Source organism: Suncus etruscus, chromosome X, assembly GCF_024139225.1.
Source record: "Suncus etruscus isolate mSunEtr1 chromosome X, mSunEtr1.pri.cur, whole genome shotgun sequence".
NCBI classification, from domain to species: Eukaryota; Metazoa; Chordata; class Mammalia; order Eulipotyphla; family Soricidae; genus Suncus; species Suncus etruscus.
In genome coordinates, this window is record NC_064868.1 from 67,391,424 (window position 1) to 67,407,357 (window position 15,934).

Below are 15,934 nucleotides of genomic sequence, written 5' to 3' on the forward strand. Positions count from 1 at the left end.
TAATATATATTCAAAAGCTTTGAATTTTCCAAATTCTATCCAAACACCAAAATACTAAAACAATTTAGGTAAAATTAATGATTATCAAGTAATTTATAATGTTCAGGCTTTCATAAATGCCATCGTCACTAACACTGGCATTATAAAAGTTTCCAGACACCAACTAAAATATATCTGAGACATAATATATTAATGAGATTTTATTAAAACAAAATTCTTAATTTTTGAATAATTGAAATGTTTGGAACCCTATATAATAATTTATAACCAAATTTTGTACATTAATTTGTTTATAAAATAATTTTTATCAAATTTATGTCTGAATTCAGTTGTCTCTTGAAAGAATTTATCCTGCCAATTAACAGAGAAAAAGGAAAATGTAACTGTTCCTAAATATCGCCTTTGTAAAAATTACCTAAAAAATTTCTGTCCAGATTATCTTATTTATGGCTTGTGACTACCTTTGGATAACTAGATCAATTTGAAATTTTATAGTCAAATTTCCTCCCTATTTCATTTAATGAATTAAGTTTTTTCTCTTCTTACCACATATGTAGAATCTTACCTTCCTCATCCTCACCCAGACTTTTTTGTTTTAAATTTTAAGTACACATACTTGTAGCACTCTCTGATTCTGTCATTTATCTAGTTTCTATGGCCATACAGTATTTATCTCAGATTATGATTCTTCATTGAATCATCTTTTTGGAACTATGGTTTAAGATGAAAAGAGTCTTGTAAAGACAACATTATCAAATACCATAAAATAAAAAAGAAAAGTCATGAAAAACTTTTCCTGCTGACTCCTGGAATTATCATATAAGGAAAGTTGAATTTAAAAAGCATGCAATAAAATATGATTCTAAATATTGCTCTGCCAATATTTATAATTTGTCTGATTTTAGATTTCAAATCAATATCTAATTATAAAAAATCTTGTTCAATAGATTACATAGATTAATGTGATTAAATGGCTATGAAATATTAAATTACTTTAGCATTTCTAATAATGGTCATTATAAACTTGCTATTGCTTTAGAATATTATGAGAGATGAATGACAAATATTGCTGTTAACTAACATTCAGATATTGAATATTGGAAGATTTTGTGTTAATATTATTAAACATGGAAACTAATATTTAAAAAGCATTTATACTTTTAAACTTTTGTTTTGTTTTGGGGCCACACCCTGTGACTCTCAGGGGTCACTCCTGGCTATGCGCTCAGAAATCGCTCCTAGCTTGGGGGACTATATGGGACATGGGGGGATCAAACCGCGTTCTGTCCTAGGTCAACACTGGCAAGGCAAATGCCCTACTGCTTTCGCCACTGCTCTGGCTCGATTTTTAGACATTTTGACTTCAGTATAGTTATGTTTTTTCAAAAGGGCTGAGAGAACCAAAACCTCTGGATTTCAACTGGAACTCAATGTCTTTTCCTGCTTATCAAGCTAGGAATGAAAAACTGTTTGATTCTTAATATATTAAAACCATCCTTTAAATGATTTTATTATATAGCTTATAAATATTGCTTTATAATTTAGTCTGAATTATTTTAATATAATTTTTTAATTCCAAATTGATATAATTATGTAACATAAGCTAGTAGCATAGCAATTTTTGAGTTATTAGAGTTATATTAAAAGTAATTTCTTTTTGGATATAAAATTCAGAAATCTTATCACAAGTAAAATTAATTTAAAAAGAAACAGCAAAAGTAGTTAGTGTTTTTAAATTTACATACCTTGCAAACTTCTATATATTTATTAGCAAGATAAAAATAATTAATACTGATACTAAAATAACACCATTAAATGGAAACTGAATGGATATTGATATAATTATATCATAATTTAATTGATCATTTTGGCATAATTGATATAATTATGCCAAAGGACATAGGAACAGTAAAACAGCAAATGGTTTTTGCATAGGTGAAATATAAATACCTAAAGTAAACAAATTGACATGGATTCAGCAAACTATCTCCAAGAATCAATGAAAATTGTGATGTCAGAGGGGAAGAGGAAGTAAATGTGGTATAAAGAGAAGATTCTTCCTGATGGAGAAGACAGCACTGGAATTTTGTTATTTTTTTTAAATAATTTTATTTAATTAAAGAACTGTGACTCACAAAGTTATTGATAGTTGGGTTTTAAGTATGTAATCTTTCAACACCAATACCACCAACAACTTCCTTCCATCAATATTTTCATATTCCATTGCCCCCACTTCCTGCCACACTGAGTTTTAGTATTGGAACTTTAATGATGAGAATGGTGAGAGTTATACCCATTTAGATGTATGAAGCTAAAAAATTCTCTGAAGCTCTATAATAATAACACTGAAAACGAGATCTAAACTAAAAGCACAAAACTTTGAAATGTACCTGTCAAGGCGGGGGTGTAGGAACATTGGAACACTGGGGGAGGGAAGATGACACTGATGATGGTATTAGTGTCAAAATATTGTATGCTTAAAATACAAATATTAATGCTTTTGTAAATCACAAGTCTTTAATTAAACATAAAATTAAATAAAATATTAAAATGTTAAATAAAATATTTACCTACATTTAAAATTATTGTAAACAGTGATAAAAATAAAAAAACAAAATTATTTCATCTTAAATCATATCCAAGTTTTATTCTATTTAAATTACATATCACATTTGCTTTCTCAATTTTTGATTATTTTTTCATGTTCTTCAAAAGTTTATAAATTATTCATCCAAGATATACAAAAATTATTTTGTCATTTTGAAAGGTGAAATACACATGAACATGTACCCTACATATTTTGCCTGCCCTAATCAGTATAAAACATGTTGAATACAAATAATTTCCAACCCTTGGTTCTGCATCACCATATTCGAGACAACACAAAACAAAGCTAAACAGAAACATGCTATTTATTTCAGATATAAAATGAATAGGTGGAAGCTTATTCAATAAAAATGAATATATTCAAGTTGAAGATTACATTACAATTGGGACAAAGTAATATCCCAGAAGCAGATATTTCAATCAAATTCGACAAAAACTTGACCATCTGCCCTTCTTTCATTATGAAAATAATTTGACAGGCATGCAGCAGAGATAGTGGAATAAAGAACAGTGAAGAGATGTAATTTAGAAGATTTACTATCATATATATTGACCAATAAATAATAAAAACAGAGGTAGAGAAGCAGAGAGAATTTGGCTCAAGATTTTCCTTCTCCCTAAGTTTGGCAGACTGTCTTTTCGGTACCTGGGAATGATCACTCCAAACCAAATTTTGATAGGAGGCAGCACTTCTGAGAGGAGAGAGGACTTCCTGGGAGCTGATGGGTTCCAAGGCCTGAACTACTTTGTTCATGGGCCCACTGTAGGTTCTCACTCGCTCATATACCACATCTTTTTCTGGCGGTTGCTGGGCTAGGCTTGACTGATGGTAACAATGGTAATGCTGTGGCTGACACTGCAGCAACTCTGGAGCTTGTTGGGTCCCACAGCTCCTGTTGCTTGTTTCACTCCAGTGACTTGAGGCCATCATCTTCTCCCTTGTCAGCAAAGGTACCCTTATAATGCGCTCCCTAAGGAAGAGAGATAGAGAAAGAGATGATTACTGAAAGTGAGGGAGTAGAAGGAAGGTATACGTATACGTAGCAGCCATTTATCAACAACCACTTCTGCCCTACAGTGGTGCCAGGGTGAGAAGAAAGTTACCTGAGCAGCAGCAAAAGCAGGTCTGGCAGCTGTGACAGAAGCAGGAAAGTATTTGAGTACAAATGTAAAGTGGAACCACCCTGTGAGATTGCTCCAGGAAATGGTACTGACACGCCTCTCAGGGGTGGATTAATCAAGCAGGTTTATCTGCCAGGAGAGGCCCTGGTTGGCACAGTGCTGTCCTGAAAGTAAGGGAATCTGGAAAGAGCAGTTATGCTGAATTTCGGCATTGAAGCCAGCATTTCTAAATCCAGAGGCTTGGGAATATGCTATTAAAGACAAAGACATACAGACATTCTCGTGCCAAAACTTGCTAGGAAAAAATTAGAAATATCACATGAACTTGGCTCACTGATTTCCCATGATGTTTGATTATTTTTTCCACAAAATTTCTCTTACAACTTTTCTTAGTGAAGACTGCTTTGCGATCTTCAGTTGTCTCTCTTGTTCCAAGATTACTATGGCTTTCTAACATACATTGATATATATATTTGTTTAAGTTATTTAATTGATTATATGTGGAGGACTGGTGAAGGAAAATCTAACTAGTTCACAAATATTGATTTACATTTGTATTTCTTGTTCTGCATTTCTACAAAGAAATGTACCCTAAATTTATTTTCAACCTGGGCAGTGCAATTTGATTTCTTTCACTATCTAGATGTAAAAAGAACTACATGTAACTGAAACTTGTACTACCTGATACACTGAGATAAACATATGCTTGACATTTATTTATTACTAGTTGCAATTCTAAATATATTGTCTATTTAATTATATTTTCCTTGCAAGAGACTTCACTACCACTGAAGTTCAGAATACTCAGAGTGTATTTAGATAAAGGTCTTCCTAATTTGTGTATCTTTCATATAGCCTTTCAGGTCATCATCATTTGGAGAGAACAATGTCATTCAGCTGACTAGTTAATTAACAAAAAGTAATATTTGAGACCTGAAAGCTAGTAAAATGGGTAGGGTGCTTGCCTTGCTCATGGCTCACTAGGGTTAGGTCCCTGGTATTCCACATGTTCCCCCACCACAAGCCCTCCAGAAAATATTCCTGAGTGAAGAGCCAAAAGTCAGCCCTGAGCATGAGTAGGTGTGCTCCAAACCAAAGGAAAAAAGAAATAAAACAAACAAACAAATAAACAAAAAGGTAGTGATTTACTGTTCACTCTAAGACAATTACCATTATGAGGAAATTTCCATATATGAATCTCAAAATTTTCTGAGTTTATAGACAGAGAGGTGGAAAAACTTCCCAAATTTATACAACTAAGTGACAGAATAAAATATAGAAAAATTAATTATATTTTTATTGTTATTAATATGAGGAGCACACATCTCCTTGCTATGCACTTAAAGTATCACTCTGGCAGGGTCTAGGGCACCAAATGCAGTGTCTGGAACAGAACCCAGGTCACTTATATTTGAGGTAAGCAACCTGCCCACTGTAGTATCTATCTCTTTGGCATCAAGAACAGCTTATTTTATAATCTAAGCATTTATCTAAGGTTTTGTATTTTAAAATAAAATTTTAAGTTTTGTTTGATGTGGCTATCTGAAACATTTTATATAGAAAAATTAATAGTTTTAAGTCTCTTGCTTAAGTTAAATATGAATTTTCTATTGCAGACAGGTATATAATGTACAGAACGTGGACCTTAAAATACCTTACAAATAATATTTGTACATTTATATATGTATGTGCTGAGTACAGAGGTTTCAAATCTAATTTGTTTTGCTTTTCTTGGTATTAGTTTTTGGGCCAGTTGTGCTTCAGAAGGATTGATCCTAAGAGGATCTGGAGGAATCTAGTAGGAACTAGAAATCAAATCGAGGTTTGCTGTGTGCAAGGAAAGTGCCCTTCCTGCTGTACTATTTTTCCAACCTTCATATATAATTTTTGTTCATTCTCATTTTTTCCTCACAAGAGTCAATTACATTTCAATTTAAAAACACATAACCTGGGGCTGGAGAGACAATGGCATTTGCCTTGCATGCAAAAGAAGGTAGTTTGAATCCCGGCATCTCATATGGTCCCCTGGTCTGCCAGGAGCGATTTCTTAGCATAGAGCCAAGAGTAACCCCTGAGTGCTGCTGGGTGTGATCCAAAAACCCCCAAAAATATGTCCTGAGAAATATTAATTATATAACTTGTTAATATATTAGCATTATTATTTTGAATAATCTTTTGTTTTGAACATGTAATATTTATTAGGTATGATTACCTAATTATATATTTTTTTGAAATTTAAACTTTAAATATATGCAAATGCATATATATTGCTGTTATCTGCAATAAAGAGGTAATGTACAAAATAAAAGACTGAGATGAAGAATAAAAATGCCTTTATTAATAAAATAGTAACTAAACCTGCCCTCCAAATTTCTTTTATAGATAGAATTTTTAGGCGATAAACTTGCATAGGTGGGACAAAATTAACAAGTGAAAAAAAACGCTTTTATAGTACCTAAGTATCATTCATTACTGCTTCTATATCTAGGTATGAGGGAGAAAGAGCTTGAAGCCCAGGGACTATATTTACTATTTACTGCCTGGCATATAAATAACACCTCACTAAAACGTAGATGTTGATAGTCATTGTCCCTATGAAGGTTTTTTTTTTTTTTTTGGTTTTTGGGCCACACCCGGCGTTGCTCAAAGGTTACTCCTGGCTGTCTGCTCAGAAATAGCTCCTGGCAGGCACGGGGGACCATATGGGACACCTAGATTCGAACCAAACACCTTTGGTCCTGGATCGGCTGCTTGCAAGGCAAACGCCGCTGTGCTATCTCTCCGGGTCCGTCCCTATGAAGTTTATCATTTTTACTAGTGTGTGTTTTCTTTAAGAATTCATTTGTGCCTATAACTATTAAAATTTCTAGTTACTTTATGCAAAAAAAAGATACTGACACTCACCAATTTGATAAATAAATACATAAACACCTTTGATTATTTAACAATGACAGTTTACCTATTTTCTACTTTAAAATATAAAATACACTGTATTTTCAGGAGACTTTGTTTTTCTACCATTTTGACAATAGTGGATGAGAGAGTAAGAATTAATTTCTTATTCTCAGTGTCATACGAGTTCAGAAAATTCTTAAACACTTTTCTGACAGTACTATATTACTCAGTAACATAGATATTTTGTGTTTAATATGAAAAAAATCTTATTTGGAATAATGGTTTTATATTATCTTAATTAAACCACTGTAGAAGCTAATTAAGTTCTGACAAATTAAAAAAAAAAAACACATTTGTGTCTTGGGACCCGAACGGTAGCACAGCAGTAGGGTGTTTGCCTTGTGCGTGGCTGACCCAAGAACAAATGGCGGTTTGATCCCCAGTGGCCCATATATCCCAAGCCAGGAGCGATTTCTGAGTGCATAGCAGGAGTAACCCTTGGAGTGTCACCGGGTGTGGCCAAAAAATTTATTTTTTGGTTTGATTTGGTTTGGGGGGATGGAACACACCCAGCGGCAGCTCTCAGGGGTTACTCCTAGCTCTGTGGTCAGAAATCACTCCTGGAGGCTTAGGAGACGATATGGGATGCCAGAAATTGCACCTGGGTCCATCCCGGGTTAGGTGCATGCAAGGTAAATGCCCTACCACTGTGCTATCACTCCAGCTCCTTAAAAATCTTTGTTTCTAATTATAAAAGTAATTGATTAAAAAATGAAACCAGGGGCCAGAGAGATAGCACAGCAGTAGGGTGTTTGTCTTGCATTCTGCCGACCTGGGACTGATGCAGATTTGATCCCCAGCATCCCATATGGTCCAATGAGCTATTTCTGAGTGCACAGCCTGAGCGCACCCGGTTGTGACACAAAACCCCCACAAATGAAATCAACAAAGGCATTAATAAAACAACAACATTTTTGAATGTTCAGAAATACTTTAAATATGCATAACTTATAACTGGTAATTAAAATAAAAGTGATTTACTTTATGGTTGAACTCTTGAAAAATATCCTGATTCAATCTACCTCATGAAACTGTTTAGAATCAAATGTCCAAGTACCTGCTAATTGTAAAACTCTGTGTCAAACTAAGATTTTAAAATATGTTATTCCAAAGGATCTGGTGTGACTTTTGTGAAATAATAAAATATATAAAGAAAATGCAAATCTCCCTAGGAAGCCATAGGTCTAATTTTGATAGATTTACCACCTAAAGCCATTATTAAGATGATAAAATTATCATTAAAGTAAAATTCTAATAATTGATATAAATAACTAAACTATACTATAAAAGAGTAAATGATAATAAATTTAGCAAAAACAAGTTATCTATCAGTAGAAGTTTTATATATAACTAATTTTTAACTTCAATTGTTTTATTAATCTGATCCTCAAAACTATTTCTTGCCTTGATCCTCCATTTGAGGATGGTTCTATTACAAACTACAGGTATTAGGGTGAAGTTACCAATTTATTAATTTCTGAATTCTCTGTGGTAAAAAACATATTTGCAATTATAGATGAATAGGAATTGGTCAGAGTGAATTGGTGTCCAAGCTGGTGAGATAATTATATTAAATAAAATTATTTTTAATTAATCTGGACAAACTCCATTCCTGTCAACTGACAGGATTTAAAATTGAGGTTGCTTAACTGTTGTTGGGAAATTTTATACAGGCTCATATTTCAGAATATCAGATATGAAAAATAGACAATAATTTTAAGAAAAACTCATCAAAGTTTGCAAATAAAAGTTTCTTTGAGGGCCTGGAGAGATAGCACAGTGGTGTTTGCCTTGCAAGCAGCCGATCCAGGACCAAAGGTGGTTGGTTCGAATCCCGGTGTCCCATATGGTCCCCCGTGCTGCCAGGAGCTATTTCTGAGCAGACAGCCAGGAGTAACCCTTGAGCACTGCCGGGTGTGACCCAAAAACCAAAAAAAAAAAAGTTTCTTTGAGACTGTTGCAAATTGAATAATATTTATATGAATTTTTTAATTTTCTTATCACTGGCTTACAATATTATGGGATTTCAGGTCTTTTACTATATATTCTTAAGTAAATTATAGCTATACTATGTTTTTCTGAGAAATTAATTCTAATGTTACAGAGACACACTAAATAAAAACAAATCTATATTCTAGACACAGTAATAATTACAGCTGCAGCTAAACAGGTACCAAGCATATGTGATTCTGGCAGATAACCAAGGATACTAAAATTTTAATACATTAAATATTACTTTAGAGAAACATTTTAAAATGTGTCTTGAATAACATTAATCTATAGTGCAGTATCCTAGAAAAATGTGCCATGGTCAATTAAGATTAAGAAGCAAATTTCAATATAATATGAAAAGAGTGACATCATTTTTCAGCATTTCACAAGCTAATGTACAACATGATTTTCTAAATAGGTCAGTGATGTAGAAACTGATGTCACTTTTTCAAAAAATTTAGATTTATTTTGTGCATTTATCTACAATATTTGTATTATTGAAATAACTTTTTTAAATTTTTAAATAACTGTGATTTACAAAATTATTGGTTGTTTATAATTATTGGTTGTTATAGTTGTTTTTAGGCATAAAATATTTGAATACCAACCCTTCCATTAGTGTAAAATCCTCATCACCAGTGCTCCCACAACTCCATCTTCCATCATCCTCCAACCAACCTCCCACACACCCTGCCTCGTAATCACATTGAAGTTCCATAGTATCAGCTTACATTTCTTGTTTTCAGTGTTGTTGAGTCTGTGCTTTGGATAAAGAACTGTATTACTCTTCCACCTTCCCAATATAACTACACCCAGATCCCTGTTCCTTCATTACTTTACTTTCTCATCATCTTCCTTTTTGCCTTGCCTTGTTTTCTTCTCTGATATCATGCTCCCTAGCCTTTGCATTTTCCCCTTTACTACATTAAATTTCCTAATACAACTATTTTATATACTACAGATAAATGAGATCATGTGTTTATCTTTCTTCTTTTGGCTAACTTTGTTCAACATGGCGTCTTCCAATTCCAACCAGGTTTCAGCAAGTTGCATAATTTCATCATTCCTTGTAGTCACATAGTATCCCATTGTGTATATGCGTCACATCTTCATAATCCATTCATCTGTAATTGGACACATAGGATGATTCCATATCTTAGCTATTGTATTCATTGCAACAATGAATGACTGTGTATGCATATGTGCTTTTTAATGAATGATTTTAAGTCTGGAAAGAAATACTTAAATGAAGAATTTATGAGTCATATGGCAATTCAATTATAAGTATATTGAGGAAACTACAAACCAAGTTCCACAGTGGCTGAACAAAACAACTTTCCAACCAGCAGTGGATCAGAGTTCCTTTTTTACCATATCCCCACCAACAAAGATTGTGAAGAAATGTTGAATATGAATATTTTCCCATTAAGTTAGCTCTCTTTTAGTTTTAGAGTTGTGTTTGTTTTGCTGTGCAGAAACTCTTCAGTTTGATATAGCCCCATTTGTTTATTTTTATTTTATTGCCTTTGTCAGTGGTATCAGATCATTAAAATTGCCATTTGGGTCCAAATATTTAAGCCTGTATTTTCCTCAAAGTACCTTATAGTTTCTGGTTATATCTCTATTACATTGATTTACTTTAAATCGACTTTGGTGTAAGAAATAAGATACAAATCAAGTTTTGATTTCTTACATATTGTTACCTAGTTTCCCCAGAACCATTTGTTGTTATCTTTAGTTCATTTAATGTTCTCAGCTACTTTACCAAAAATTAACTATCCGTGTAAATGAAATGTTTTCATTGGGTATTAGATTCTGACCAGAGAGCTTGTCTTTATTTTGGTCACAGCCAGTTTTAACCACTATTGCTTTATAATACTTTTCCATTTAGGTAATGAAATACCACTGCATTTCTTACTTTGCAATATGGCTTGGGTTACACATAATCAATTGATTTCATAAAAACTTTATTCCCAAATCTTCTACATCCTTCAAGAAAGTCGTCTGATTTGTGTTTTGTATATTGTATCTATATAATAAATTAGGTAGGAGAGTCATTTTAACAATATTGATTCTTCCAGTCAATAGGCATGCACTACATTTTTATTATCTAAGGTCTTATTCTAAGTTATTTAAATTTATCATGGTATAAATTTATCACACCTTTTGTTAAATTGATTGCTAGATACTTTAATTTTGGATACCATTTTAAATGGAATAGACTCCTTGATCTATTTCTATGTTAATTCATTTTTGTATATAAGAATATAACCAAGAATATAACCAATATTCCTGTGTTGACTATTGACACTGACTATTTTGCTTTATTGATTTATTGTTTCCAGGAATTTTTGTGTATTTAGGGTTTTCTATGTATATTATAACCTTATCTGCAAATAGCAATCATTAGACATCTTATTTTTCAAGTTTGATTCATTTTATTTGTGTTCCTCATTTAAATTTTTAATTCAGAAATTTTTGTACTATATTTAATAAAAATTAAAATAATGGGGCCCGGAGAGATAGCACAGTGGCGTTTGCCTTGCAAGCAGCCGATCTAGGACCAAAGGTGGTTGGTTCGAATCCCGTTGTCCCATATGGTCCCCCGTGCCTGCCAGGAGTTATTTCTGAGCAGACAGCCAGGAGTGACCCCTGAGCACTGCCGGGTGTGACCCAAAATCAAAAAAAAATTAAAATAATGAACATAATTGATATGTACCTGATCTCAGAGAAAATGTTTTCATTTTCACCACAAAGAATAAAACTGGCTTTGGGTTTGTTATAAATTGCACTTACTATCTTTAAGTGTGTTTCCTACTCCCCAATTTTGTTGCTGCTGTTTTAGTAATGAATAAATGTTGGATCTCGTTAGAAGGTCTCTCTGCATCAATTATTTATGGTTCTTATCTTACCTGTTATTAATTTGGCTTATTATGTTAATTAATTTGATATATTTGAGACAAATCCCATTTTGTCCAAATGCATAAATTTTTGAATAAGTTGTTCTATTCAGTTAGCTAAGATTTTGATAAGGATTTTGCCATCATAATTCATCATCAATTAACACAGTTTTGAAATTATTTTTGGAAAGGCCTCTATCTGACTTGGGTATTAGTATGTTAGTTTCATGGAAAATGTTAGGAGAAATCCCTGTGTCTTCAGTGTTTTGGAAGAGCTATTTAAATATATTTTTATTTAAACATCTTGATTACATACATGATTCTGTTGTTTTGGTTTCAGTCATGTAAAGAACACCACCCATCACCAGTGCAACATTCCCATCACCAATGTCCCAATTATTACAGTAATGTCTTTAATTTTCATAAAACCCATATATATGAGACTATTTTGTATCTATCTCTCTCCATCTGACTTATTTCACTAAACATAATAGATTCCATGTACATCCATGTATAGGAAATTTTAATGACTTCATCTCTCATGACAGCTGCATAATATTCCATAGTGTATATGTAGCACAGTTTCTTTAGCCATCTTGTTATGGTAAATAGTGCTGCAATAAATATAGGTGTAAGGAGGGATTTTTGTATTGTATTTTTGTGTTCCAAGGATATATTCCTAGGAGTGGTATAGCTGGATCTTATGGGAGCTTGATTTTCAGTTTTTGGAGGAATCTCCATATTGCTTTCCATAAAGGTTGAACTAGACGGCATTCCCACTAGCAGTGGATAAGAGTTCCTTTCTCTCCACATCCCAAACAACACTGCTTGTACTCATTCTTTGTGATGTGTGCCAATCTCTGTGGTGTGAGGTGGTACCTCATAGTTGTTTTTATTTGCACCTCCCTGATGATTAGTGATGTGCAGCATTTTTTCATGTGTCTTTAGGCCACTTGTATTTCTTCTTTGTCTAAGTGTCTGTCCATTTCTTCTCCCCATTTTTTGATGGGACTAGATATTTTTTCTTGTAAAGTTCTGTCAGTGCATTGTATATTTTGGAGATTAGCCCCTCATCTGATGGGTATTGGGTGAATAGTTTCTCCCACTCAGTGGGTGGCTCTTCTATCCTGGGCACTATTTCATTTGAGGAGCAGAAGCTTCTCAGCTTAATATATTACCATCTGTTAATCTCTGCTTTCACTTGCTTGGAGAGTGCAGTTTCCTCCTTGAATATGTCTGTACTCTAAATGTCCTGCAGTGTTTTGACTACGTGTTGTTCTGTATATTTATGGTTTCGGATCTGATATCAAGGTCTTTAATCCATTTGGATTTTACATTCATACCTGAGGTTAACTGGGGGTCTAAGTTCAATTTTTTGCAAGTGGCTAGCTGTAACTCCACCCTGGATTTAGGTGTACCTACCTGAGACCCGCCCTTTTCTGGGAGGGGTCTTGGGAACCAGATATTAGGTGTAACCTTACCTGCAAGACCCCTCCCATTCCGGGGAGTGGTCTTGGAAGGTTATATAAAGCCTTTGACCCAAGGGATTAGGGTCTTTGCCCCTTTTGGTCTTTGACCAGCATGGAGGTGAAAGGGAAGATAGCTGAAAGGAGTTAAGATGCAGGGCTAGCGAAGAATGGCGGTGCTTGAAAGGTTATGAGATAGGCCACACACATGTGGTGAATAGGGCATGAATAAAGTTGATGCTTCCTGATGCCTGCCTGTGAGTGAGTTCAATACCCGTTGCTTTCCTGGACCTCAGACCCGCCAGTTCATGGGGGATGAAGCCACGTGGCCAGGGCCTAAGGACAAAGGCCTCTATCCACCTCCATCCATCGCCATCCAGCCCCATCTTTAATTATTTGATTCAACAGCTAGCCAGTTATGCCAACACCACTTGTTGAAGAGGCTTTCTTTGCTCCATTTAGGATTTCTTGCTCCTTTATCAAAAATAGGTGATTATATGTCTGGGGAAAATTCTCAGAGTATTCAAGCCTATTCCACTGATCTGAGATCTGTCTTTATTCTAATACCATGCTGTTTTGATAACTATCGCTTTGTAGTAAAGTTTAAATTTGGGGAAAGTAATTCCTCCCATATTCTTTTTTCCCAATGATTGCTTTAGCTATTCTAGGGTGTTTATTGTTCTAAATGAATTTCAAAAGTACCTGATCCACTTCTTTGAAGAATGTATGGGTATCTTTAGAGAGATCGCATTAAATTTGTACAACACTTTGGGGAGTATTGCCATTTTAATTATGTTAATCCTGCCAATCCATGAGCAGGGTATGTGTTTCGATTTCCGCATGTCCTCTCTTTTTTCTTGGAGCAGAGTTTTATAGTTTTCTTTGTATAGGTCCTTCACATTTTTAGTCAAGTTTATTCCAAAATATTTGAGTTTGTGTGGCAGTATTGTGAATGGGGTTGTTTTCTTAATGTCCATTTCTTCCTTATTACTATTGGTGTATAGGAAGGCCATTGATTTTTATGTGCTAATTTTGTAGCCTGCCACCTTTCTATATAAATATATTGTTTCTAGAAGCTTTTTGGTACAGTCTTTATGGTTTTCTAAGTAGAGTATCATGTCATCTGCAAACAGCGAGAGCTTGAGTTCTTCCTTTCCTATCTGGATTCCCTTGATATCTTTTTTTTGCCTAATCGCTATAGCAAGTACTTCCAGGGCTATGTTGAATAGGAGTGGTGAGTGAGGACAGCCTTGTCTTGTGCCTGAATATAGAGGGAAAGCTTTTAGTTTTTCTCCATTGAGTATAATATTTGCCACTGGCTTGTCATAGATGGCCTTAACTATATTCAGAAAGGTTCCTTTATTCCCATCTTGCTGAGAGTTTTGATCAAGAATGGGTGTTGGGGGCCGGCGAGGTGGTGCTAGAGGTAAGGTGTCTGCCTTGCAATTGCTAGCCAAGGAAAGATCGCGATGACCACGGTTCTATCCCCCGGCATCCCATATGGTACCCCCAAGCCAGGGGCAATTTCTGAGCCCGTAGCCAGGAGTGACCCCTGAGCATCAAACGGTGGCACATGGAGCCAGTATCTCCCCCTCATTTAAAAAAAAAGAAAAAAAAAGAATGGGTGTTGGACCTTATCAAGTGCTTTATCTGCATCTATTGATATGATCATGTGATTTTTATTTTTCTTGTTGATATTGTGTATTCTGTTGATAGATTTAAGGATGTTAAACCATCCTTGCATTACTGGGATGAAATCTACTTGGTCATAGTGGATGATTTTCTTAATGAGGTATTGAATCCTATTTGACAGGATTTTATTGAGGATCTTTGCAACTGTGTTCATCAGCGATATTGGTCTGTAAATTTTTTTGGTAGCAACTCTGTCTGGTTTAGGTATCAAGGTGATGTTGGCTTCATAAAAGCTATTTGGAAGTGTTGCCAGAATTGGTAGTAGTTTCTCTTGAATTGTTTGAAACAATTCATTAGTGAATCCATCTGGGCCTGGGCTTTTGTTTTTGGGCAGACATTTGATTACTGTCTTAATTTCCTCAGTAGTGATGGGATTGTTTAGATATGCTACATCCTCTTCATTCAACCATGGAAGATTATGAGTCCAAGAATTTATTCATTTCTTCCAGGTTCTCATTTTTAGTGGCATAAAGTTTCTCAAAATAGTTTTTGATTACCCTTTGAATATCTACCATATCAGTAGTGATCTCTCCTTTTTAATTCCTAATACGAGTTATCAAGTTTCTCTCTCTTTGTTAGTTTTGCCATTGGTCTATCAATCTTGCTTATTTTTTTCAAAGAACCAACTTCTGCTTTTGTTGATTGTTCGGATGTTTTTTGGGTTTCCACTTCATTGATTTCTGCTCTCAGCTTTGTTATTTTCTTCTGTCTCCCTATATTTGGTTACTTTTGTTGAGTACTTTCTAATTTTATGAGTTGCATCATTAAGCTATTCAGGTATGCCCTTTCTTCTTTCTTGATATGTGCTTGCAAAGCTATAAATTTTTCTCTCAGTACCGCTGTGTCCCATAAGTTATGATAGTTTGTGTCTCTATTGTCATTTTTTTCCAGGAAGGTTTTGATTTCCTCTTTGATTTCATCTCAGACCCACTGATTATTCAGTATTAGGCTGTTAAACTTCCAGGTATTAAAGTTTTTCTTCTGTGTGCCTTTGTAGTTCACATATAATTTCAGGGCCTTGTGGTCAGAGAAGATAGCCTGCAAAATTTCTATCCTCTTGATATTATGGAGGTATGTTTTATGTGCTATTATGTAGTCTATCCTGGAGAATGTCCCATGTACATTAGAGAAGAATGTGTATCCAGGTTTCTGGGGGTGGAGTGTCATATATATATATATTAGTCCTCTTTCTTCCACTTC

At 34.3% G+C, this 15,934-nt stretch overlaps 2 protein-coding genes across 2 annotated transcripts in view; one reads left to right on the forward strand and one right to left on the reverse strand.

The window, feature by feature from the left end:
* Positions 1-3,538, reverse strand: part of POF1B (POF1B actin binding protein) — an 81,523-nt gene extending 77,985 nt beyond the window's left edge. Inside the window, exon 1 of the mRNA XM_049766919.1 lies at positions 3,254-3,538. Coding sequence (XP_049622876.1) covers positions 3,254-3,538 — 285 coding nt within the window. The remainder of the gene's footprint in view (positions 1-3,253) is intronic.
* The window catches only part of PCDH11X (protocadherin 11 X-linked), a 1,221,358-nt gene that overhangs the window by 323,822 nt on the left and 881,602 nt on the right, over positions 1-15,934 (forward strand). The window lies entirely within an intron of this gene.